The following is a 25,565-nucleotide window of genomic DNA, read 5'->3' as shown; positions in this document are numbered from 1 at the left end:
TTGATTATGATAGACTGGAAGTTATATAGGAGGAATGCAGTAATTTAGGTTCAGCCCACAGCCATTCTACTTCTGAGTAGCCTCACTAAATTCCAAAACTGAATGTTAAATATTTTTAGCCCTATACATCAAAACCACAATCTAATAAAGAGAAATGTGTATTCAACATATATTGAACTGTGGCCTGAATTGCTTTCTTCTTCAGTGATTTCCAGGTCCTGGATAAAATAACCATCATGGTATAGATTATGGATAATTGAATCCATACATTTCTGACAGTGTTCTGTTTATTGATGGCTTCTGCTTTGGGAGGGGGGCATCTTATGCCGATATCTTCTGAACAGCAGGAGAAATGGCATGTAGGTTGAAGGGGAAAGGGGGAATCGATGAAACTTGGCTTTTCTATAATGGGAAAGTTTTTCTGTGCTGGCATCACTGGCTTCCAGTCAACAAATAGCAAGCTGGGTGCCTGCCACAGTCCAGGGATATGTTAGCTCAAGCAGAACCTTTAGAAGAAAACAGTCCTTTTTACTACTATCTTAAGGCTACAACTGTAAAAGTAGTCCCAGCCTTGGCACAGGTCAGTATCAGGAATCCAATAAACAAATGATAAATGCAAGGGAAAAGACAAGAGACACGGTGAGGCGGAATCCAGAGCTCTAAAGATGACATGGCAAGATACGCGCAAAGAGCTAAGGCTTAAAAAGTTGTTCTCAGCATTTTTTCTCAAGGAGGGAAGCCAACAAATAAGCTGAGCCTCCCAAATGCATAGCTGAGGCATGTTACTCATTAGAATGTGCACTTCTGCTGGCCTGCTTTTTGCAGGCAGTCTGACTGGCAGAGCTCAGCCCTCTGCTGTTGTATCTTTAAAGCAAGCCTATGCTTGGGATTGGGTGGTTGAACTTCAGAGTCTGAGACACTGTCATGGGGTGCAGGCAGATAGTCCTGGGGGTTTCTGGATCTGCCTCAGCCAGAGTGGAATCATTGACTTCAACATTACTGAAATCACTCCCTCCAGGATTATTATCCCTAGATGCCCCTATTTATTTATTTAATTTGTATGCTGCCCAATTCCCAACAACTTTGGGCAGCTCTACTTCTGCCTCTTCCTGCTCAGAAGACAAGTCCAGCAGGGCCATAGCAAGAGCATTGTTGAATTGAAGAAGGAACCAATCCACAAATGGTAAGACTTCTATTTGCAGAAGAGCTCTCTAACTTACACCTGAGTGTTGAATTTGGATAGGGAGACCTTTGATACATTCAAATTCCTGCCCAACAAATCCTCAACCAGGTTTATGTATCATGCTATTGCTAATTATGGCTTAATGACAGTTTATTGAATAAATCATTCTTGACTGAGTTTGCACAATATTCTAGGTCATAAACCATGCTGTACAGATCATACTGGCCTGGTCCAGACAGCATACTAACTAAGCTAGAAACAACCCATGTTACAGCTTAGGGTAATATGTGATCACAATCACTATTTCACTAATATATCTGATTTATTATAAAAGACAAAGTAGGGGACAGCCATTTATTCAGAGGGTGAAGATATAATTACCAATAAGCTAATATATGAAAATGACTGACACGCAAGGCTAGAGACAGGTATCTCTTACCATTTACCATGTCAATACCAGTATTAAACTAATTGAAACAAGTCTATGTGGGGTTAGGGTTTTTTTTTAATGAAAACTTTAAGACTAATAGCTCTTTTACTTACAATGAATAAATAAACAGGTTTGCATAGCAGCATCTATATAACTGTAGCTTAAGAGAGTGCATCTTAATCATTAGACGGTGAATATTTTAAGGTAGATGTTTTACCTACTGTATGTTTCCAGATACTTGCTACCATTTCTACTACAGTCCCATACTGATGTTTGGATAGCTGATAAATCTGTTACAAGCCCTTTGGTATCTTTACTGATTGGATACAAATTATCTAAGTCAGCTATTTAAGATCAAGACAACCTAAGATCAATAAACCATATAAATATACACAACAGTTACTGTAGTTGTGATAGTAAGCTGGGAAACCATACCTTTGGTACTGAGCACCATTGCATGGAGAAGGATTGAATGTCCTTAATGGAAGGCAGTTTGAGATAGAGACACGTGGGCTGCTATGTCAGTATTGTGTAAATGCACAGTTGGTACCAACACTGGTGATGATGTCTGTGGTTCATACCAGGTAGTTATGTGTTGAAGTATCCATTTTCATGTCTCTGCCATCTTGCAACAATCTCAAGAGAATCTGGTCCCTTTTCCTGGCATAATAGTGCACCACAGTAGAAGTGGGTCGTCCACTAAAAGTTGCTACTGCATGTTGATTACATATATTCAGCTTCTTCTCAGTTGACTTTTGTGGCACATTACAGTATTGTTTTTAAAATACATATATTCCTTGTATTTTGAAAATCTATGCATGCCATTCCTTATCTTACCAAATGTAATTAGAACTTTAGCAATCAAGCAGTAATATCTCTTGGGCAAGTACCACTGGATATAGAGAACAATGCAAACTGCCATGAGGCTTTCACAAACACAGAATAAATTATAAATAAGCAGCCATAGGCTGAGATTATCTAAGTACTATATAAAATCAAAATAATAAACTAAATACAGTATAATTGTCTTTTGATATTCCCACTTTTATTTTATTTTTGTTTCATATCACCTAATAATATCACCTAGTTTATTCAGGAAAGCTAATATAATAAAACATTATTTTATCTAGCTTAACCTTTACAAGGATAAGAGGAATAAAAGAATACAATTCCATTGAGAATGCATCAAATCTGCATATATTTTTTGCTAGTGCAATCGTTTTAAAGAAAGAGTTTCTCCGCTTTGGCTCTTCTGCCTCCAAGTCTTTGCAGTCCTCAACTTCGGTGTTTCAGCTATGAAAGGTAGACATTCCATCCCAAAGTCACTACTTTCACAAATTGTATTGCGAGGAGCGATACCGAAAATTTAACATTTGAGCCGCTTGCCAAACAGTAAGCTCTGCCAGGTAATAGTCCCAGAATTTACCCCTAAATTCATCAATGCCATCTGCCAAACTATGGCCTTGAAGCAGCTCCATGGTTATGAAATACCAACCTCTGAAAAATGGAGCAACGGCCTGGTCGATTGCTACCTTCACGATGACAACTTTAAGATGCTGAACTTCTCTTCTTGGGGTTATTTTCCCTATCCATAAATACCAGGAATGCAGGAGTGGCCCCATGCTTCATCCAGTGACAGACATGTGAAATGTATGGTCAATATCCCACTGCTGTGTTTGCTTTTTCCTTCGCTCCAAAGACTGCTGAAAGAATCCAGAGCTAATTGTGTTGATAATTAAAAGACTGCAGCCACAAAAAAGTGGGGCATACATTTGTGCCAGCCTGACCAACTGTCACGTAATACGGGAACACATCTCACATTTTTGTTGTTCTGATTTAAGTTCATCTAGCTCAGATAACTATGATGAGCACATTTTTCTTGATACTTCATCTTCGTCTTTTCCCAGACTGAAAGTGCTATGTCTTCAGGAACTACTTTATGGTAGCTTCATATTATTAATGATAAAGATCAGACATAAAATCAACTTAAAACTAGCATGTAAGATGAGGCACAGGAAATATATCACAACTAATCTAGTGAAGAATTTACTTTGATGCCTTATTGTGATGCCACTGCTGATCTTCAACATCCTGCACTTTATGTAGCAAATAAATCACATCAACTGAACAGGTACATAATTACCTGAATAATGGAATTATGCCACATATGAAGTACAATTCAAAGAAGGGGAAAGTAGTTCTTTTTAAATCTTGTTGGTTTTCATGGACACATTTTTTACATGTGCCACATGCATTATATACCTGTAAAAAGGGGTGGAGCTTCAAGTGCCTGGTCGTGGCCACCATTTTGATGTCACTGATCCCTTTTGTGGACACCCCTGGGTTGCACTCTTTTGAAAGAGCAATAGACTTGTTCTTAAATAAGGATTTAGCATTCCTTTGAAACAGAGCTAGACTTGTGATTAAAAAAAACTGTACTGCACCAAAGGTTGATTTAAATTTGAAAAAAGAGCCAGGTGCTTCTAGCTGTGTGTTGCATTTACCAATGAATGCATTACAGTTTTTCCATTGCTTCATATATCTGTACTTTTACGATTTTTATTACTCTGGTAGAGGGCAGTGCCATTTTACCCATTCCTGCACCATTTTGCCTACTCCACAGGCAATTTCCTGATTCTGCCAGCCACAGCTGCTCATTGTACACTGCTAAGTCTGTTAGCCCAACAGACTGGCCACAAGAGTGGAGCAGAATCCCAGGATGAAAGGGGAGGGAGCACCCACAACACTCCTCAGAAGCTCTCCTCGGCAATGGCGAGCTCTCAGTTGGAGTATTTCTGAAAAGAGATTCAGCATTCTGATGCCAAAATGATGAAGTATTCATTGCATCATCATGACACACAGGCCAACCCTTCATATTTGGTTTGCAACATAGCTCGCAAGAATGTAAGGGGCAGAGTTTGTATCACGATTTTTTCATTTGCCCCTCCTTGCCCCCCCTTTACATGATTATGTTTTGTACATGAGTGCTTATGCTTAAATCACATACTCAAAATAAGTAGACCTTTTTGCAGAGTCTCATTGGGCACCACTCTCATTTATTCCTGAATCTCCAAGCAGCCTAATTACTTTTAATATGCTTGCTTGTCTCGTTCTCATTCGTCTATTCATGTCATGTAGGAGAATATTTTTTCCCTAGAATTGCATTCATTCAGAATGTTGCAGTTTTTCCCAAAACTCATCCCTAGTTATTCCATTATCACCATTCACTGAAGTACACACACAATTATCACCAGCCAATGATACCTGGATGATACCAATTTATTTTTTATGACATACATTTTAGCCCTCTCATTCATAATTAAATGTACCACTTCATTCCCTTGCATGTATTAATTAACAAGATGAGACAAGATGGTTGCCTGCATCTGTTCTGCAGCCATAGGACTCACAGCGAATAGACTGAATAAACAGAGCCAAAGCCCAGGAGTAAAAGTAAAGAATCAAACTAAAGGAAAGACAGCCTTGAGGAGAAAGAGCTAACAGGAAAGAAGGCAGCAGCTGAGAAAACTGGGGAGAGGGAGAAGTGTTTTTTGTTTTTGTTTTCCTTTCCTCCAACCTGGCATGAGAGAAAAGTTCTAGCCATTTCCCTCAGCTGGAGAAAGCCTCTGGAACAGATGAAGAGTCAGGAAGCCCAGCCAGGGACAAACAAGCAGAAAAGGTGAAGAAAAAAGTAAAGACTGACAAAACAGAAATATGAAACAGGAGCTAAAAAAACTTTGAAGAAAAGCAGGATGGCTCTATAGAGAGTGACCATAGGGATCTATAGGATTTAGGAAAAAAGAAATATAGAGATCAGCAATAAACAAATATATTAGAAAGATAGAATAGAAAATATGAAGATATAGTGAAATTGGACTTCAAAGTATATAGTGTACATAAAGAGCTTATAGAAAATAGTTAAAATAGAATATAGCTTTAGATACTATTTTCTGAAATAGTTGAAGAAATTTATAATTTACGGTTCCTTTTTTTTTTTTTGTAAGCTTTCTTCTGTCAAATAAAAGTCTCTCCCAGCCATTGAAGAGAGATACAAAAAAACCAACTAACTGTCCAAGTTTCCAGTGCTTTGTGTCTTTATTGAGTCTGGGTCAATCTGATTATTTGGGGTTCAAAGATTATTTGGAGTATGCCACAAACTGAACTGAAGTCCAATTTACTGCCAGCATGTTCATGCTATTCTGTGAGTTCTGGGATTTCTAATTTCGGGACCGTCTTGCAAGCTAGCATGCTGTTGCCCACGTCCCACTGCTAGGAGTTATATGTAGTGCAGTGACATACAATTAGTACACATTTAGACAGCCCCTTGGGAAGTACATCCCATTAGATGTATTGCACTGCCAGGACAATTGAAAACTTTACTTTCTTTTACGCACACAGAACAGTTTTCAGACTGAGACAGGTTTCATATAACAAGATATAGATATGGAGATATAGATATAGATATATATGCGCCATTGCAAATATTGAGTAGTCTATTTAGCTGTCTCTCTCTCTATACTTAATCTTTATCCATACATTTTCTATTCTATTTTTAATCAATAAAAAGAATCCCAAAGTGGGATAGCTGTTAAGTATTCTTTGAATTCAAAAGATGACTACATAAATTCTAAGTAAGTAAGGAGGAGAAATTAAGTAATTCAGTTCATAGGGTTTGCCATTTTGAAAACATTTAATGTGATAAAAGCCTAAGAAGTCAATTTATTTTGATTGAGACAGACATAATCTGAGGGAAAACTAATATTAAATTGTTCTCTCTCATGTTGTTAGAATGGCTCAGGATGTATTAGACGCTAAAAGTGGGTAATTCAAATAGGCTACCCAATTTTCTGAATTCTTTCTATCTTAGAACAGCATAATTCTATTGCACAGCAATAGTAGAAATCAATTTTCACATGCTAGTCCCTGCATTATTCAGGATTATTCTGACATCTAAACTATTTCCGTTCCTTTTATCTCAAAACACAAAGCTGTTGAAACAAAATGGCAAATACTGGAAAGACTGAAACTCCTATTTCCCAATGTTTGTAATTAACAAGATTCTCATGTACAGAATGCTCTGTATGTATTTGAAAGCTCTGAAACATTTAGAATTATATTACAACATCTGCAAAAATCAGACAATAACATTCAATGATTTCCTTTAGACATCATATCAATTAAGTGACTTCCCTGCCTCTAAGCAGACAAACTCAGTTTAAGAGAAAAATGCTATATACAAAACAACTAAGTAAAAATGTTGTCAGAATGTGGGGATCTGAATACTGCATTAATATATCTTGTTAAGATACATGAAATCCTATTTATGAACTGTTACTATGTTGTTTTGCTCCTTTAATAATATAAATTACATGTATGTAAATTTGGTAGTCAAATACAGTACATGATACTGATATAATACTTCAGTTGTCCCACAGTTTCTTTGTCATGGATCCCAAATACATATCAATATATCACCATCACTTGAGCAGATTGTAAGTGGGCTTTTAAAGGATGTTTTCAACTTTGTCACTGGGCATTTGCATGGCTCCATCCCACACCAACAGTATATTTATGAATAAGCTTGAACAAACCATACTTCTGATAACCACCTACAAGCATTCATGTGGTTATGATGTTTTTATAAGAATTTTTGCCATCTGGACCATACCAAATATCCATCACACCAGCAAATTAATTTAGAGTATTGCTATCAGAAATCATACTAAGGATTGTTGCTATTGAATAAACAAAACAATCAAAGATCAATTCTTTAACTCCATTTGATGATGCAAAAAGAAGAAAAAGAAAATCTAATTTGCCTTTTAAGCATAAAATTAATTGCGACATTGTAGTGGCAATGCAGAAGACCATTATATTTCAAGGAGATAATGACATCTTTTAATTTCTCCTTTCTATTAAGAAGATTATAGAAGCTTAGAGTTATCTCTGAGTCATAATAATGTTTAGCTGGGTTGTTTTTACTCTTGTTTGGGAATAAAGAGAAGGGAGGAATCTTTACAGGTTGTAGGAGGACCGCAAGGTTATCTGTACAGTTCCCAAGCTCTTGGTTTACATTCCAGGCTTCTGAAGAACAGGTGCACTATCAAGCCAAGGTCAGGTCTTGCAGTCTCAGTACCATGGAAACAAGGTCATGGGATTTTGGTACCAGGTGTAAGCAATCAACCTCTTGGCACATGATTTAGTGCAAAACATGCATAAAAGACCCTGGTATTGCCTCTCGAGTTTTGACACAGACCCTGGTACTGGGTGCTGTGTAAATTGGACATCTTGGGGTCTCTCCAGTGTTGTATGTTATGCATTTATGTGTCTGTTTAATCTGCCTGCTAATTTTGACAATAAAGCTTATATTGTGTTTCTGTTTAAATCTGTCTCCTAGAGTTAACAATAAAGCTTAAAATCTCTTTACTTACTGATGTGTTTATTGTCTCTGGATCCTAAAAGAACCAATTGCCTGGCACTTGGCCAGTGATTGGCACTACAAACATTAATATAAATTATCTCAGAAAAGCCCATGGATTTGAAGAGCATCTTCTCTTCAAAGAATATTCTCTTTCTGTAATTGACTATAACATCTATGAGCATCTATCTTATTCAGAGACTCCCCCGCAAAGATTACCCTTTGTTACTGTCATCTGGCAGTTCATAAATGCTGCTAAGTGAATTGGATAATCTAGATAATTTCTCCCAGATAGGTTTTTAAATAGAACATCAAATAAAATTGAAACTTAATAATGTGATACAGTTTCTATGGAAAGTTTGGTGATCACCAGATATTCAACTTAATCTAGAAATGCTAGAATTTATCAGCAACAGCAGTGAATATTTTGTCTAAGAGGTGGGTACTATTAACCAATTTATATGTTGTTCAGTCGTTAAGTCGTGTCCAACTCTTCATGACCCCATGGACCACAGCACGCGAGGCCTTCCTGTCCTCCACTGTCTCCCAGAGTTTACTCAAATTCATGTTCATTGCATCGGTGACTCTTATCTAACCATCTCATCCTCTGCTGTCCCCTTCTCCTTTTGCCTTCAGTCTTTCCTAGCATCAGGGTCTTTTCCAGTGAGTCCTCTCTTCGCATTAGGTGGCCAAAGTATTTGAGCTTCAGCTTCAGTATCTGTCCTTCCAATGAGCAGTCCAATTTCCTGTAGGATTGACTGATTTGACCTCCTTGCAGTCCAAGGGACTCTTAAGATTCTTCTCCAGCACCACAGTTCGAAAGCATCAATTCTTCAGCGCTCAGCCTTCCTTATGGTCTAACTCTCACAGCCATGCACCACTACTGGGAAAACCATAGCTTTGATTATACGGACCTTTGTCGGCAAGGTGATGTCTCTGCTTTTTAATATGCTGTCTAGGTTTGCCATAGCTTTCCTCCCAAGGAGCAAGTGTCTTTTAATTTCATGGCTGCAGTCACCATCTGTGGTGATTTTGGAGCCCAAGAAAATAAAATCTGTCACTGCTTCCATTTCTTCCCCTTCTGTTTGCCAGAAAGTGATGGGACCAGATGCCGTGATCTTAGTTTTTTTAATGTTGAGTTCCAAGTCAGCTTTTGTACTCTCCTCTTTTACCCTCATCAAGAGGCTCTTTAGTTCCTCTTCACTTTCTGCCATTAGGGTGGTATCGTCCGCATATCTGAGGTTGTTGTGATTCATCCAGCCCGGCATTTCTCATGATGTACTCTGCATGTAAGTTAAATAAGCAGGGTGACAAAAGTAGACAGCTGTCATGAGTGCCGTTGAGCTGAAGTCATCAGCGCAATGGCACACATGACAATAGCAAGGAAACAGGGGAAGGGGCTCAAGATAAGTAGCCATCAACTCACAACGACTGAAGGTCAAGAAACAATAGCTAAACGGATCGCGGAGCACACCCAAGCCATTAGCGCTAATACAACGGAGATCGCCCAGCTGACAGCAATCACCGGAGGAATAGAGAAACCGATGATGGACGATCCCGGAACGCCAGCGGGGCCTCGCAACCTCTCACCCACCGGCAAGTCAACGTATTGGACAAAGGGGGGTGACGTGACCGCGAGTGAGGGGGCGCTGACCGGTGTGGGGTATTTAAACCCCGCACCGGCGCGCTCCTGTCACTCTCAGCTTTTTTCCGATGCTGTACCTGCGCTGTGAATAAACCAGAGCCTGTTCCACCGAACCAGTGTCTGAGCATTATTCAGAGGTAGGCAGCGCATGACAACAGCCTTGTCTACTCCTTTCCCAATTTTGAACCAATCAGTTGTTCCATGTCCGGTTCTAACTGTTGCTTCCTGACCCGGAAGGTACAGGTTTCTCAAGAGACAGGTAAGGTGGTCTGGTACTCCCATCTCTTTAAGAATTTGCCACAGTTTGTTGTGATCCACACAATCAAAGGCTTTAGTGTAGTCAGTGAAGCAGAAATAGATGTTTTTCTGGAACTCTCTTGTTTTCTCTATGATCCAGCGAATGTTGGCAATTTGATCTCTAGTTCCTCTGCCTCTTCGAAACACAGCTTGTACTGGTAGTTCTTGGTTCATATATTGCTGAAGCCTAGCTTGTATGATTTTGAGCATAACCTTGCTAGCATGTGAAATGAGCACAATTGTGCGGTAGTTTGAACATTCTTTGGCATTGCCCTTCTTTGGAATTGGAATGTAAACTGATCTTTTCCAGTCGTGTGGCCACTGTTGAGTTTTCCAAATTTGTTGGCATATTGAGTGCAGCACTTTAACAGCATCATCTTTTAGGATTTTAAATAGCTCAACTGGAATATTGTCATCTCCGCTGGCTTGACTTCTCTCTCTAGGATGTCCAGCTTAAGGTCAGTGACCACACCATCATGGTTTTCAGGGACATTAAGATCTTTCTTGTATAGTTCTTCTGTATATTCTTCCTACCTTCTTAATTTCTTCTGCTTCTGTTAGGTCCCTGCCTTTTTTGTCCTTTATCATGCCCATATTTACACAAAACATTCCCTTGATATCTCCAATTTTGAGAAATCTCTAGTCTTCCCCATTTTATTGTTTTCCTCGATTTCTTTGCATTGTTCATCTAAAAGGCCTTCTTATCTCTCCTTGCTATTCTCTGGAAATCTGCACAGTTGGTTATATCTTTCCCTTTCTCCCTTGTTTTTCACTTTCCTTCTTTCCTCAACTATTTGTAAAGCCTCATCAGACAGCCATTTTGCTTTCTTGTATTTCTTTTTCTTTGGGATGGTTTTAGTTTCTGCCTTCTGTACAATGTTACGAACCTCCGTCCATAGTTCTTCAGGCACTCTGTCTACCAGATCTAGTCCCTTAAATCTATTCATCACCTCCACTGTATATTCATATGGGATATGATTTAGGCCATACCTCAGTGGTCTAGTGGTTTTCCCTACGTTCTTCAATTTAAGTCTGAATTTTGCAATAAAAAGCTCATGATCTGAGCCACAGTCAGCTCCAGGTCTTGTTTTTACTGACTGTATGGAGCTTCTCCATCTTTGGCTGCAAAGTACATAATCGATCTGATTTCGTTATTGACCATCTGGTGATGTCCATGTGTAGAGTCATCTCTTGTGTTGTTGAAAAAGAGTGCTTGCTATGGCCAGCTTGTTCTTCTGACAAAACTCTATTAGCCTTTTCCCTGCTTCATTTTGTACTCCAAGGCCAAACTTGCCTGTTATTCCAGTTATTTCCTGACTTCCTACCTTAGCATTCCAATCCCCTATGATGAAAAGGACATCTGTTTTTGGTGTTAGTTCTAGAAGATGTTGTAGGTCTTCACAGAACCGGTCAACTTCAGCTTCTTCAGCATCAGTGGTTGGGGCATAGACTTGGATTACTGTGATGTTGAATGGTTTGCCTTGGATTCACACTGAGATCTGTCATTTCTGAGGTTGTGCCCCAGTACTGCTCTTCCCATTCTTTTATTGACTATGAGGGCTACTCCATTTCTTCTAAGGAATTCTAGCCCATACAGTAGTAGTAGATATAATGGTCACCTGAATTAAATTTGCCCATTCCCATCCATTGTAGTTTGCTGATTGCCAAGATGTCAATGTTCAATCTTGCCATCTCATGCTTGACCACATCCAGCTTACCTTGATTCATAGATCTTACATTCCAGGTTCCTATGCAATATTGTTCTTTACAGCATCAGACTTTCCTTTCACTTCCAGACACATCAACAACTGAGTGTCCTTTTGGCTTTGGCCCAGCCACTTCACTCTTTCTGGAGCTACTCGTAATTGCTCTCCGCTCTTCACCAGTAGCATATTGGACAATTTATATAGTTCTCCACTATTGCTGGGACCTTTCTAGCTTTTTTCAGAAATAGCTTGTTTCAGAAATAGCTTGATTGCTACCTCTTTCCAAGAGACTGGTACTGTTTTCTCTACAAATTTTATTTACCCAAGCATTCATCCTTATTGTAACAAGCCAGATTGCTCAGATTTAAGCATATAGATATGGGACGAAGTCTGCAATGCAAGGCCCCAACTATATTGTACGTGCTAGGCTGATTATGTGTTGGGCAAATCCCTAAATTGACTGAGATATCTGTCCTAACAGTCAGGAACCATGCTGAGACGAGGAATAGGTCTCTAGTGTTTATTAATGCTACATTAGACAGAAAATCCTAACAAACTGAAGAAGCGTGGGAAAAACCCAGACAGATAAACCCCAAAAGTCAAGGCGGGTCTGATCTGTGTCTCTTTGAATGGCTGCTTAACTCCTCAGTACTACGCATGCGTTTTCCCCCCTGGATAGGGGCCCCCTCCTGCTCACCATCAGTGCTCATGACAATATCTAACACTAGATAAAGGCACCCAAAATAGACACTGGTGAATAGGAATTCTGAAGAGTATTCCCCAATTAATACTTCACTCTATTCTGATATGGTATCAAGTATCCCATCACTAAATTAAAGATTCCTGTCCAGATGTTTCAAAATTGAACTACAGGTGTTGATCCACAAGGCAAGAATCTTTTGGCTCTTACCACTACACCTTCGCTAGAGGCTTACCCACCCTTCTCATTGCAGGTTCTAAATACCTGAAAAGAATGAGAAAAAAACAAAAATAAGAACTGGAACCCAGCTGACACCATTTTTTCCAGTCACTCAGTATCCTAACAAACATGAATTAATTTCCCACCCAAAGATGTGACAAAAAATATATGAAAACTGTCATATTTGGGTAAAAAATAGTAAATAAACTATAAGAATATGCAATAAATGCATTTCTTATTAATAATTGCAAGATGACATGTTGAGGGAGGGGCCACAGACCCTCCTGACCTGCTGATATAGCCCCATGGAAATGTGGAAATTATGCTAGTAGCTCAGATAAATAAATAAATAATCTTACATGACCAGCAGTGTCCAAGAGGGTATTAGTTCCAACTTGTCAGTCCTTGAGAAACAGGATTTTGGAAATACTGTGAAAGTTGGATGATTCTGCCGCTCTTCCCAGGACCACATATTTGAAAGCATAGAACACGCATTAAAAAACCCTGGGTTCAATTAGCATGGGATTACAGTAAATACTTGTTTCCTAATAGTTGTTTCCTGTGTGATGCAAGGAAATGAACATACAAACAAAAAAGATAAGGGCTTCAGGTCCCAGTCTTGAAATACTTGGAATGCCCAAGAGCAGTGCTTGGAAAAGACAGGAATCTTGCTTGTTCTTGTAAATTGCTTTAAGACTTGGATAAAATAACCTCTCTTTTTACAAGAGAATAGCCATATAGAGGCTCGTGTGGCGCAGAGTGGTAGGCGGCAGTATTGCAACCAAAAACTCTCCCCATGACCCGAGTTTGATCCCAGAGGAAGCTGGATTCTCAGGTGGCCAGCTCAGGTCAACTCAGCCTTCCATCCTTCTGAGGTTGGTAAAATGAGTACCCAGCTTGCTGGGGAAGGTGATGACTGGGAATGGCAAACCACCCCGCTCTAGTCTGCCAAGAAAACATCGTGAAAGCGGCGTCCCTCCAAAAGGTCAGACATGACTCGGTGCTTGCACAGGGGACCTTTCACCTTCACATAGCACTCATATTTGATATTTAATAGTATTTGTTGATTTAAAACATGCATATACACTTTTTTTTCTGTTCCCTTTTCAGATTTTTAAATTCTTACCTAGCATTGACAGTACTATTTACTTTCTCTTTCTTTACACATATTGCTATAAAAATGAATTTTATCCTGTAATAAATCGTACCATTTTTCACAGATTAAACATAAAAAATGAAATTGCACAACACATGAACTGGTCATATGCCCCTTCTAAGTTTTTTTATGAATGTTATCATGACTTTATATCAGCTCATTACATTTTTGTAATTCTTAACATGAAACATTAATAATTAAGTTTAATATATTTGTGCGCCAGTTATGCCCTTTCCTGGACCAAGAGGCCCTCCGAACGGTCACTCATGCCCTGGTCATCTCCCATATAGACTACTGTAACACGCTCTACATGGGGCTACCCTTGAAGAGTATCCGGAAGCTACAGCTGGTCCAGAATGAGGCCTCACGGACAATCTTGGGTGTCCCAAGATTTGCACACATAACACCTTTGTTGTGTGAGCTGCACTGGGTCCCAGTTTGCTTCTGGATCCAATTCAAGGTGTTGGTCATCACTTTTAAAGCCCTACATGGCATGGGACCAGGATATCTGAGGCACCATCTCATACCTATTATATCGACCCGCCCCATCCGGTCATGCAGGGAGGGCATGTTACGGACCCCATCTATAAAAGAATTCCATCTAGCGGGGTCTCGGAAGCGTGCCTTCTCTGCTGTAGCTCCCGCCCTTTGGAACATCCTTCCCCCAGAGGTGAGACAAGCCCCCTCACTCCTGGACTTTTGCAAAAGATTAAAGACCTGGTTTTGTCTGCAGGCTTGGAATGGGAGGGGGAATAATTACACCTGGGGATGGCTAGCACTGTAAAGTGATTCTGAGGGGCCTATTACACTCAAGGACTGATTAAGATCTTTTCGCCATGTAGATTTTATTATATTCGTATTTTTACTGTATTTTGTATTGTAATGGTTTTGAATTTTAATCCTGTTTTATTGTAAGCCGCCCAGAGTCCCCCCGTAGGGCAGAGGTGGGTGGTGAATCAATTTATAAAATAAATAAATAAATAAATAATCCAGTTCATCAGATAATGGAATCCTGACTGGCTATAATTGGTTATATATACATTAATATATTTTGTCATGTATTTCTTTCAGACATCATTGTTCTCATCGCTTCAATAGCAGTTGTTTCTGCAAAAACTCAGGGTAACATTTTTGCAACATCAGCACTCAGAAGTCTTCGTTTCCTACAGATCCTTCGCATGGTACGAATGGACCGAAGAGGAGGAACTTGGAAATTGTTAGGCTCAGTAGTTTACGCACATAGTAAGGTAAGGGCCCATTCACATATTCCATTTTTGTGAATTTTAGGTAATTAGTATATCAAGTTTATGCTACAAAGAAAGAAAATTCCAAATTTAAATGAATGATCAAAATAACTTGCAACATTTTTGATGTGGTTTGACCTTCCATGACTGTGTGTGTGTGTGTGTGTGTGTACATCTGTCTGTATCCATCCATCCATTCTAAGTTCAGGAGTCAAAGAACAGTAGAACAAATTATACATGTTGAAAAAACTGTGTGGCTTTATGTGTGGACAGCAACCTGCATGTTATAATAATAATCCTCTTTTGAAAGTTGCAATAATTTTTTAAGAAAATCTGAGTTTTGTCATAGAAATAAGTTCTGTTGATCAAAGAAAAATTCATAAAGCCCACTAGATACATCCAACTTCTGGCATAAATGAAGTAGTTTGAATTCTGAAGTCCTGAAACAGCATGATTATACTCTTTATTTAAGAGATAATTTGTATACACAAGGAACTTTTCACGTTTAACTAAAATGAACTCTATAAAATCTTGTATTCCAACAAATACATGAATTCAGATAAATTATCAGAATATTTTTTTTTCCTTATTTTATCTTACAGGAATTAATCACAGCTTGGTACATTGGATTTTTAGTACTTATTTTTTCATCCTTCCTTGTCTATCTCGTTGAAAAAGATGCAAATGCTCAATTTTCTACATATGCAGATGCTCTGTGGTGGGGCACGGTAAGTACAAAATCAATCCATCTTCATAATGTAAACTAGCCTTCCCCATACTGGTGCTCTCTGGATTAAGACTGCAACTTGATAAATTTCCAAAAATGTCCATAGTTGGCTGGGAATTTTAGGAGGTTGTTGTCTTAATATATCTGGAGTGCAGCAGAGTGAGGAAAGCAGATTTACACTATGCAGTATTTAATATTCTTCAGAATGTTATTAAATGAATGGACCCATTATATTGTGTTTTGGTAAAGGAGGAGTTAGTAGTTTTTTTAGTTGAGGGCTACGTTCCTGTGTGGGGAAGTGGTTGCAGGCTATATACTAGCAGTGATTCTAGCCAAACTGTAGGAGTTAAAGAGAAAAGTGGTTGTGAACTTTCCTTCTTTCACTGTCTTCCATCCATCCATCCATCCATCCATCCTTCTTTCTTTCTCTCTGATTCACTCTCAAACTGACATGTCCTCATATCCTTTCACCTAGACAGAGACATAAACAAAAACAATTCCTCTATATTCTTAGGGAATTTCAAGCATACCCATTTTCTCTCTTTAACACCTATTCATGCACACATGTCTCCCATGCTTTCCTTCCATCTATAGCTTCTCATTCAAAATTGCCCTGTCCTTCTTCCCCAGACATAGTTTCTGTCTTCTTAGTCAAATGTTTACTTCCTTGCTGGGTTCTGTTTTTCCATTAACAACTCATGTTTCTTCTATGAGGAGTCAGGAAAAAGAGGCTTCTCTTTTTTTAAACATAATGGAAAAAGAAAGCAGACAAAACGACTGGTTTAATGTGAGGAGGCATTCAGCTGAAGGTGGCTCAGCACATGCTACAGACTTCCAAGAATGTGTGGCTGGTGAGCTGGAGTCACCCAGATGTGTAATAGGGCTGAGCTGGAGTTACCCAGATGTGAATAGGGGATACAATTATTGAATGCCCTGAGCACAATTCTCTCAGTGATTATATATGATCATAGCTGAAATTGACATAAGGAATTGTACAGCTTATTTTTCAAAATAAATACAGGTAGTCCTCACTTAATGATGGTAATTGGGACCAGCAACTCCGTCATCAAGCGACAAGGTTGTACAGTGCAATGTCACATGACCAGTTCCAGTTGCCATTGTTAAATGAATCCCATGCAGTTGTTAAGTACAATGTCACGTGATCACCATTTGTGACCTCCTGACAGCTTCCCCATTGACTTTGCTTGTTGGAAGCTGGCAGTGAAGGTTGCAAATGGTGAACACGTGATTGCGAGACACTGCAACTGTCATAATCGTGAGCCAGTTGCAAAGTGCCCAAATCGTGATCACATGAATGCAGGGATGCTATGACAATAGAAGCTCTGGAAAAGGATTTTGAAGTTTTATGAGGAAAAATAAGAATGTAAAGCCATTAGGGTTATCTCTCAAACCAGGATGACCAAAGGCTGTCCCATAACTGTTGTCATAGGAACCAGGAACCAGGAACATGAACCTACAGTTATCGTGACATATGACTCTGATGTCCTAAGGTACTCTAAAGTATTCATGTTGTAGTCTTCCAGACACTGCTGAATTATAATCCTTAATAATCTTCACTAGCTGTGGTTGCTGAAAGGTGTATTTCATATCTTCTAGATGGCCACAGTCTCCCATATCTGACCGTAAGCTTCAAAAGAAGAGGTAGAGGTTACTCCACCTATTGTTGTTTATTCGTTTAGTCGCTTCCAACTCTTCATGACTTCATGGACCAGCCCACTTCGTGACTTCATGGACCAGCCAGAGCTTCCTGTTGGTCATCAACACCCCCAGCTCCCCCAGGGACGGGTCCATCACCTCTAGAATATCATCCATCCATCTTGCCCTTGGTCGGCCCCTCTTCCTTTTGCCTTCCACTCTCCCTAGCATCAGCATCTTCTCCAGGGTGTCCTGTCTTCTCATTATGTGGCCAAAGTATTTCAGTTTTGCCTTTAATATCATTCCCTCAAGTGAGCAGTCTGGCTTTATTTCCTGGAGGATGGACTGGTTGGATCTTCTTGCAGTCCAAGGCACTCTCAGAATTTTCCTCCAACACCACAGTTCAAAAGCATCGATCTTCCTTCTCTCAGCCTTCCTTATGGTCCAGCTCTCGCAGCCATATCTTACTACGGGGAACACCATTGCTTTAACTATGCGGGCCTTTGTTGTCAGTGTGATGTCTCTGCTCTTAACTATTTTATCGAGATTTGTCATTGCTCTTCTCCCAAGGATTAAGCGTCTTCTGATTTCCTGACTGCAGTCAGCATCTGCAGTAACCTTCGCACCTAGAAATACAAAGTCTTTCACTGCTTCTACATTTTCTCCCTCTATTTGCCAGTTATCAATCAAGCTGGTTGCCATAATCTTGGTTTTTTTGAGGTTTAGCTGCAAGCCAGCTTTTGCACTTTCTTCTTTCACCTTCATCATAAGGCTCCTCAGTTCCTCTTTGCTTTCAGCCATCAGTGGTATCATCTGCATATCTGAGATTGTTCTTCCAGCGATTTTAACTCCAGCCTTGGATTCCTCAAGCCCAGCATGTCGCATGATGTGTTCTGCATACCAGTTGAATAGGTAGGGTGAGAGTATACAGCCCTGCCGTATTCCTTTCCCAATCTTAAACCAGTCCATTGTTCCGTGGTCTGTTCTTACTGTTGCTACTTGGTCGTTATACAGATTCTTCAGGAGGCAGACAAGATGACTTGGTATCCCCATACCGCTAAGAACTTGCCACAATTTGTTATGGTCCATACAGTCAAAGGCTTTAGAATAGTCAATAAAACAGAAATAGATGTTTTTCTGAAATTCCCTGGCTTTTTCCATTATCCAGCGGATATTGGCAATTTGGTCCCTAGTTCCTCTGCCTTTTCTAAACCCAGCTTGTACATCTGGCAATTCTCGCTCCATGAATTGCTGAAGTCTACCTTGCAGGATCTTGAGCATTACCTTACTGTCATGTGAAATGAGTGCCACTGTTTGATAGTTTGAACATTCTTTAGTGTTTTCCTTTTTTGGTATGGGGATATAAGTTGATTTTTTCCAATTTGATGGCCATTCTTGTGTTTTCCAAATTTGCTGGCATATAGCATGCATTACCTTGACAGCATCATCTTGCAAGATTTTGAACAGTTCAGCTGGGATGCCGTCGTCTCCTGCTGCCTTGTTATTAGCAATGCTTCTTAAGGCCCACTCAACCTCACTCTTCAGGATGTCTGGCTCTAGCTCACTGACCACACCGTCAAAGCTATCCCCGATATTGTTATCCTTCCTATACAGGTCTGCTGTATATATTCTTGCCACCTTTTCTTGATCTCTTCTTCTTCTGTTAGGTCCTCGCCATCTTTGTTTTTGATCATGCCCATTTTGGCCTGGAATTTACCTTTGATGTTTCTAATTTTCTGGAAGAGGTCTCTTGTCCTTCCTATTCTACTGTCTTCTTCCACTTCCACGCATTGCTTGTTTAAAAATAATTCCTTATCTCTTCTGGCTAACCTCTGGAATTTTGCATTTAATTGGGCATATCTCCCCCTATCACTGTTGCCTTTTGCTTTCCTTCTTTCTTGGGTTACTTCTAGTGTCTCAGCAGACAGCCATTTTGCCTTCTTGGTTTTCTCTTTCTTTGGGATGTATTTTGTTGCCGCCTCCTGAACAATGTTGCGAGCTTCTGTCCAGAGTTCTTCCGGGACCCTATCTACTAAGTCCATTCCCTTAAATCTCTTCTTCACCTCCACTGCATATTCCTTAGGAATATTAGTGAGCTCATATCTAGCTGATCTGTGGGTCTTCCCTAATCTCTTTTGTCTGATCCCAAATTGTGCAATAAGAAGTTCGTGATCTGAACTACAGTCAGCTCCAGGTCTTGTTTTTACCGACTGTATAGATGCCCACCACCTTTGGCTGCAAAGGATATAGTCAATCTGATTTCGGTGTTGTCCATCTGGTGAAGTCCATGTATAAAGCCGTCTCTTAGGTTGTTGGAAGAGAGTGTTTGTTATGCAGAGTGAGTTGTCTTGGCAAAATTCTATCAGCCTATGTCCTGCTTCGTTTTGTTCTCCCAGGCCATGCTTACCTGTAATTCCAGGTGTCATTTGACTGCCCACCTTAGCATTCCAGTCTCCCGTGATGAAAATAACATCTCTTTTAGGCGTGTTGTCCAGTAGATGCTGCAGATCCTCACGGAACTGCTCTACTTCAGCTTCTTCAGCATCTGTGGTTGGGGCGTATATTTGGATCACTGTGATGTTAGATGGCTTGCCCTGAATTCGAATTGAGATCATTCTATCGTTTTTTGGATTGTATCCAAGCTCTGCTTTAGCCACTTTACTATTAATTATGAAGGCTACTCTGTTTCTTCTGTGGTCCTCTTGTCCACAGTAGTAGATCTGGTGGTCATTTGATGTGCAGTGGCCCATTCCAGTCCATTTCAGTTCACTGATGCCCAAAATGTCTATCTTTAATCTTGACATCTCACCAATAACCACATCCAATTTGCCCTGGCTCATAGATCTTACATTCCAGGTTCCAATGGTGTGTTGATCCTTAGAACATCAGATTCGCCGTTCACCACCAGCACCGTCGGCCGCTAGCCATCCTTTCAGCTTTGAGCTAGCTGTGTCATCACGTCTGGGGCTAGTTGAACTCATCCTCTGTTCCTCCCCAGTAGCATTTTGACCATCTTCTGACCTGGGGGTCTCATCTTCCAATGGTATATCAACATATCTCTGGTTGTACTGATCCATTTAGTTTTCACGGCAAGAATACTGGGGTGGGTTGCCATGACCTTCCCCAGGGATCGCATTTAGTCTGACCTCTCTGTCATGACCTTCCCATCTTGGGTGGCCCTTCACGGTTTAGCTCATGGCATCATTGAGGTGCTGAAGCTCCAGCACCATGACAAGGTAACGATCCTTTGCTGAAGACTCCATCTATTACTAATTTTATATCTTCCCTACTAGAAAATGTACTCAACTATCATCTTTTGATTGAAAACATGAAGCCCAGGATTGCTTTGTCGGATTTCTCAGAACCCCACCACCCAAAAAAAAAGACAGGCTCAAGCAAGTTTTATATAAAAACTGCAGTAGCTAGGTTAGGTTGAAATGAAGTTGTCTAGGTTTTGATTCAGCATGTTATGTGACCCATCATTGCCTTAGCATGTTTTGTGAAAGAAGTCATTAGGTTAAGACATAATATGATTTATTTCAGTATAGCACTTTTTTTTTCTAAATCTGGCTTAAAATTTAGTGTGTTGAATATTCCCAATTAATCAGGATTTAAGAAGAAATACCGCCCTCACAGCCCCCCACCCCCACCCCCCCATGCTCTTGCTTAGGAACATTCACCTTAACTTGACATACTTTGCTTTGCCTTGATGCATCCTGCTGCCCTCAATAAAGACTTGGCCTATTTCCCTTTTTTGGGGGGTGAACCTCGTACTATACCCATATAGGATAGCAGTAAATAGAAAGACAGAATCTCAGCTGCAAGGTAAGACCAGCTAATCAGTCAGTCTTGGCCTACTGGCCTTTGTACAACTCCATCCTTAAAGACTGATCTTTAATCAATATGGTTTACCCTGAATACTGGATTTTAATTTAACAAATGGCCACTACAGATTAGGAGCCTGAGGATGGCTTTAACACTTTATCTCATCATTCCTGCAGTGTTCTTATTCAGTTTATGCGCTGCCTTTCTGTTCTAGTGAGAATTCAAGATGATTTTCAAAAACTAAAAATCAAAACACAAAACAGAATCTAAAATAATAAAAACACATATTAAAATTAATATTAAATTCAGTTAGCAGTTAAAAAACTGGATAGGGAGATATGTCCTTATAGATTTCAAAATGCTTGAGAGAATAGGGACCAAACACAACTCCTGAAGGAATGCATAGGAGAATAGAGGTATTTTCCCTCATGCCAGAAATGGATTTTAAGAGCCAGATTGGTTTATAAAGAGAAAGGTGGTTCAGATCATTTAGGATTTTAAAGTCACCTGACAAGTGGGTTGCCATATAAATTGAATGAATAAGTAAATTGAACCAATAAGTAAATCAGACTTAGTAAAGGGTTCATTTCTTTATTCAGTTGGAATGCATTTTCTTTTCATTTGGATGCATATTGAAAGATGAATCCCAACAGATGGCCACATCCCCTCGAGGATGTGGCATTGCCATCGTTCGTTAGGGGAGCTTCCTATTTCAGATCATCATACTTGTATAATTTCCTACTGAATAATTTGCTATCTATGCCTTGAATGTGTCCCACCTACACTTTACGCTCTGTGGTGATACATTCATAAAGGTGACCATGTTGCTGTTTCTGAATCACTAAGAGTTGGTAATTCCACATGCTGGAATGCCCTGTTTTATAATTAATTTGATAAGAATTAGATTACAGATTTCACTAATTAGAACAGCCACATTATAATCTTAGAAATTACACTAATTATAATATCACCACATTTTATTCATTGTTGAGGTTTGCTTAATTAAGTTAATAATAAGGAAGTCATATACAGTATCTAGGGAATTATGTCTCTAGATATTTCCTTAATTTGGATTAAGTTCCAATCCTATCTGAGAATGCTTGAAGATGTCACTGTTACTGATAAGCGGAAGAATATATGAGCCATGTAAAGTCCTTTGAAATAGAAACAGTAGGAAGCTGCTTCATCACCTATCGCTAGGTATATCTGTTCTGATGAATAGCAGTTCTCCATGATTTCAGGCAGAGGATATTTAATTATCTGCCATTTAGCATGCTGAACTTTTGTCATACAGAGGATATGCTATACTACATCGCTGAGCAATGGCCTCAGCCCTATATAATTCTGCTTTCAGAAATGTAATATTCTAAAACAAATAGTTTCATTCAGCATGTTCAACATATGAAATCAACATGATACAGAATCCACATGAAGATTTACTCATCTGTCTTGCAGATTTATTTCATTTATGTTTCATTTATTCTTATTTTATTTACATATACTTCAATGCCACTTTAGTTGGGTGAATCTAACAGCTACAGCAGTTTAAGCACTGCTGCCTACTTTCCATACAACAGATGCAGTGCCATCTGACTGCAAGCATTTGAACCCACCTGCCCAATACTGCACCACCAGCCTTTATAACTAAATTAACCCTAATCTTCCTTTCCAGCACTGATTAACCAATGCAGGTTTTTGTTGCTGGTAGGGTATTGTGATCTCTCCAATACCTAATGTACTAGAGCTAAAATGACCCAACCAAACACTTGTCCTGAGACAAGAGGCGCACCTCTGCTCCCTCACCATTCTTTCTGCATGGTCCCTTCTGCACACCTCTTCTCCTACAGCAGCGCTAAGCCTTATTCTCCGCCAGGAAGTTGATAAGCATCACTCTGAGGGTCTTCTGAGCTCCTATAGTGAGATAGCTGCTGCAGCTCCTTGGGCAGGCAGACATTCCAATCTCTTTACAATGTGTTATAACATACTCAGATCAGCAAATATAGAAAGACTGGCTGATGGCAAGTTGGTCTGGAATGTTGCACACTTTAGACATAATGAAGTGGCTACTCTGAACATCAGGTCAAGAGGCAGTGGCTAGGGGCTTGACCTGATTTTGTTAGCCACCATGGTTCATCACCCAAAACAGTTAGGCAGGCTGGCCTTGCATAAGAGTCAGACCTGTTGTTTTATCCTTGTCCACAGCTACTGAAAATGAAACCATCCAAATTTGTCACAGGTCCAGATTTATATCCATTCTAACACATATGTTGAAATATAGTTATATCATGGAAATAAATTAGATTGTTTTAAAATCTAGATCAAGAAATATTAGTAATATTTATTATTTACTGTATACTGTATCTCTCCTTTAGTATGTATGCTGCTATTTGGAGAAATAGGGGCAAACGCTAGCTTCCTGCCGCCCCAAAATAACTCTGAGTTCAGATTTGGAATTTGAAACCTAAATTGCTTCTGAGTACACTGAGTACATTACAGTGTGAAAGAAAAATTATATTCAGCCCTGTTGCTTAAGAACCTCTTAAGGGTTAGAAACATGGTTCAAATGGAGCAAGAAATCTCTGATACACTTAATGTTGTAATATTCTTGTCAGAGCTTCAGAACCTGTTGGCTGTGAAAAAGAACAGAGTGGATTTTGATCTTTGAGGAAGGTGTTTTGCTGTTCTTTCTTTTTTACCTTTTGGTTCTTAATTATACAAAAATCTACAATGTCCGTAATAGGCTCTGCTGATGAGATGTTAATCCCTTGTTGTGGTTAAAAGTAGATGGCAGTTGGCACTATCCTTTTTATAAGCTTCTCTACTTTTTGTCAAATAGAGATTGGAAACATCTCTCTACTCTCTGGTGCCTGGCAGTGATCAGATGAATGCCAGATCATTCAGGTTCATTCCTGATCAAGCAGGCTAATGCAGATTTACTGAAAGAGTAACTCTATGAAATGGCCAGGCCCTGAAAGAAAATAAAGACTTTTGTTAGCCCTTAGTTAATATTTCAGCTGTTAATCACTCTGCATTCAGTTTGGAAATATAATTTATCTTTATTAAATTAATCAGAGATGAATTTCTAGCACATTTAAAAACCATTTTTAAGAGATCAACCCTTTTTTAGCTCACAACCAGCATGCATTTTTGCACATGGAACAGCTGTTCTGGTGCTCAAAGCCATAACCGCCTAGATTCTGATGTTCTTTGAATCAGACATGGAAGGAATAAGGTTGATGCCTTTACATCTGTGATGGTACTGATTGAGACTATTGCATGCAAGTCCTTTCTATGTGAGGGGTTTTTTTCCCAAAGAGTTTGCAAATAACAGCAAAATTAAGCTTACCACAGTGAAAAAGTTATACTGTAGGTCATGATTATTTCTTTCCAAAGGAATCTTTTTTAAAGTTCTCATTGTAAGATGTGCCTGCAGCGTAGAATCCCAGCATATATTTACCGATCTATCTTGCTGTGCTTATAAGTGATACTGATGACATTTTATCAAGTGGGATGTCAAATTCCTGCTTGAGGAGCAAAGTAATAGCAACTTCATGGTTTTCTCCAAGTGATATTAACAGCAAGAAAGGTAATCAGTAAGTGGTATCATGTAGCTGCAGTGAGTGCATGTTTTCAGAAAACGCTTAGATTTTAGAGAGAGAAAAAAAAGTTCTGAACTAGAACCAAAATACTACCTTATTGTGGTTTAAGACTGTAATAAAAGTATTCATTGATCAACTGAGTGTGTGCGTGCTTGCTTGCTCCATCCATCCAGAACACTAAGACAGTATGAATAAACAATAGAATAAAATATAAAATTCCTCCTTTCTCTGAGATTGGGCTGGCCCTCTGGAATAGCCTCTTGTTGGAGGTTCAATCAGTTCAATGTTATCTGCCTTCCAGAAACAGCTAAAAATGGAGCTTTTGCATAGGACTTTTTCAGTGTTGATGCCAGGTATTGTTTATGGGTTGTGTGCAGTTATCTTTTATTATTGGTGTTACTGTCTTTTCATCAGCTTCTGAGAGTCCATTTATGATTGCAGCAGGAAATAAAAATGTGATAAATATGTAGAGGGAATAAAAGAAAAATATGTAAAGAAATAAGAACTTAGTTCAACTGGAGCTGAAGTTCTTCATCCTCATCGTGTTGCCACAATACCAGTTGAAAAAAAACTGAAGGAATTCAGTGTGACTTGACTCTGAAAAGCTGGGCTCCCACTGCTCAAGCAGGGAATGCTCAGAACGTTGCTTTATGCAGGCCCAGCCCATATGGGGAAGGCCTAAGAACACAAACAGTAGCCAACAGGCAGGCTACATTAACATCTCTGTAAAAGCTGGTTCCCAAATCTTTTTGCTGAAATA

General features: G+C 39.4%; 1 protein-coding gene and 1 pseudogene across 2 annotated transcripts in view; one reads left to right on the top strand and one right to left on the bottom strand.

The window, feature by feature from the left end:
• KCNQ5 (potassium voltage-gated channel subfamily Q member 5) overlaps positions 1-25,565 on the top strand; it is a 374,302-nt gene that overhangs the window by 296,075 nt on the left and 52,662 nt on the right. For both annotated transcript variants that reach the window (XM_063313086.1, XM_063313079.1), the window contains exons 4-5: positions 14,826-15,001; positions 15,601-15,726. In XM_063313086.1, the coding sequence (XP_063169156.1) occupies positions 14,826-15,001; positions 15,601-15,726 (302 nt within the window). The remainder of the gene's footprint in view (positions 1-14,825; positions 15,002-15,600; positions 15,727-25,565) is intronic.
• LOC134488579 (mpv17-like protein 2) lies at positions 2,889-4,271 on the bottom strand (annotated as a pseudogene).

Source organism: Candoia aspera, chromosome 1, assembly GCF_035149785.1.
Source record: "Candoia aspera isolate rCanAsp1 chromosome 1, rCanAsp1.hap2, whole genome shotgun sequence".
NCBI classification, from domain to species: Eukaryota; Metazoa; Chordata; class Lepidosauria; order Squamata; family Boidae; genus Candoia; species Candoia aspera.
Note: the sequence above shows the minus strand (reverse complement) of the source record. Positions and strands in the feature narration are given on the sequence as shown.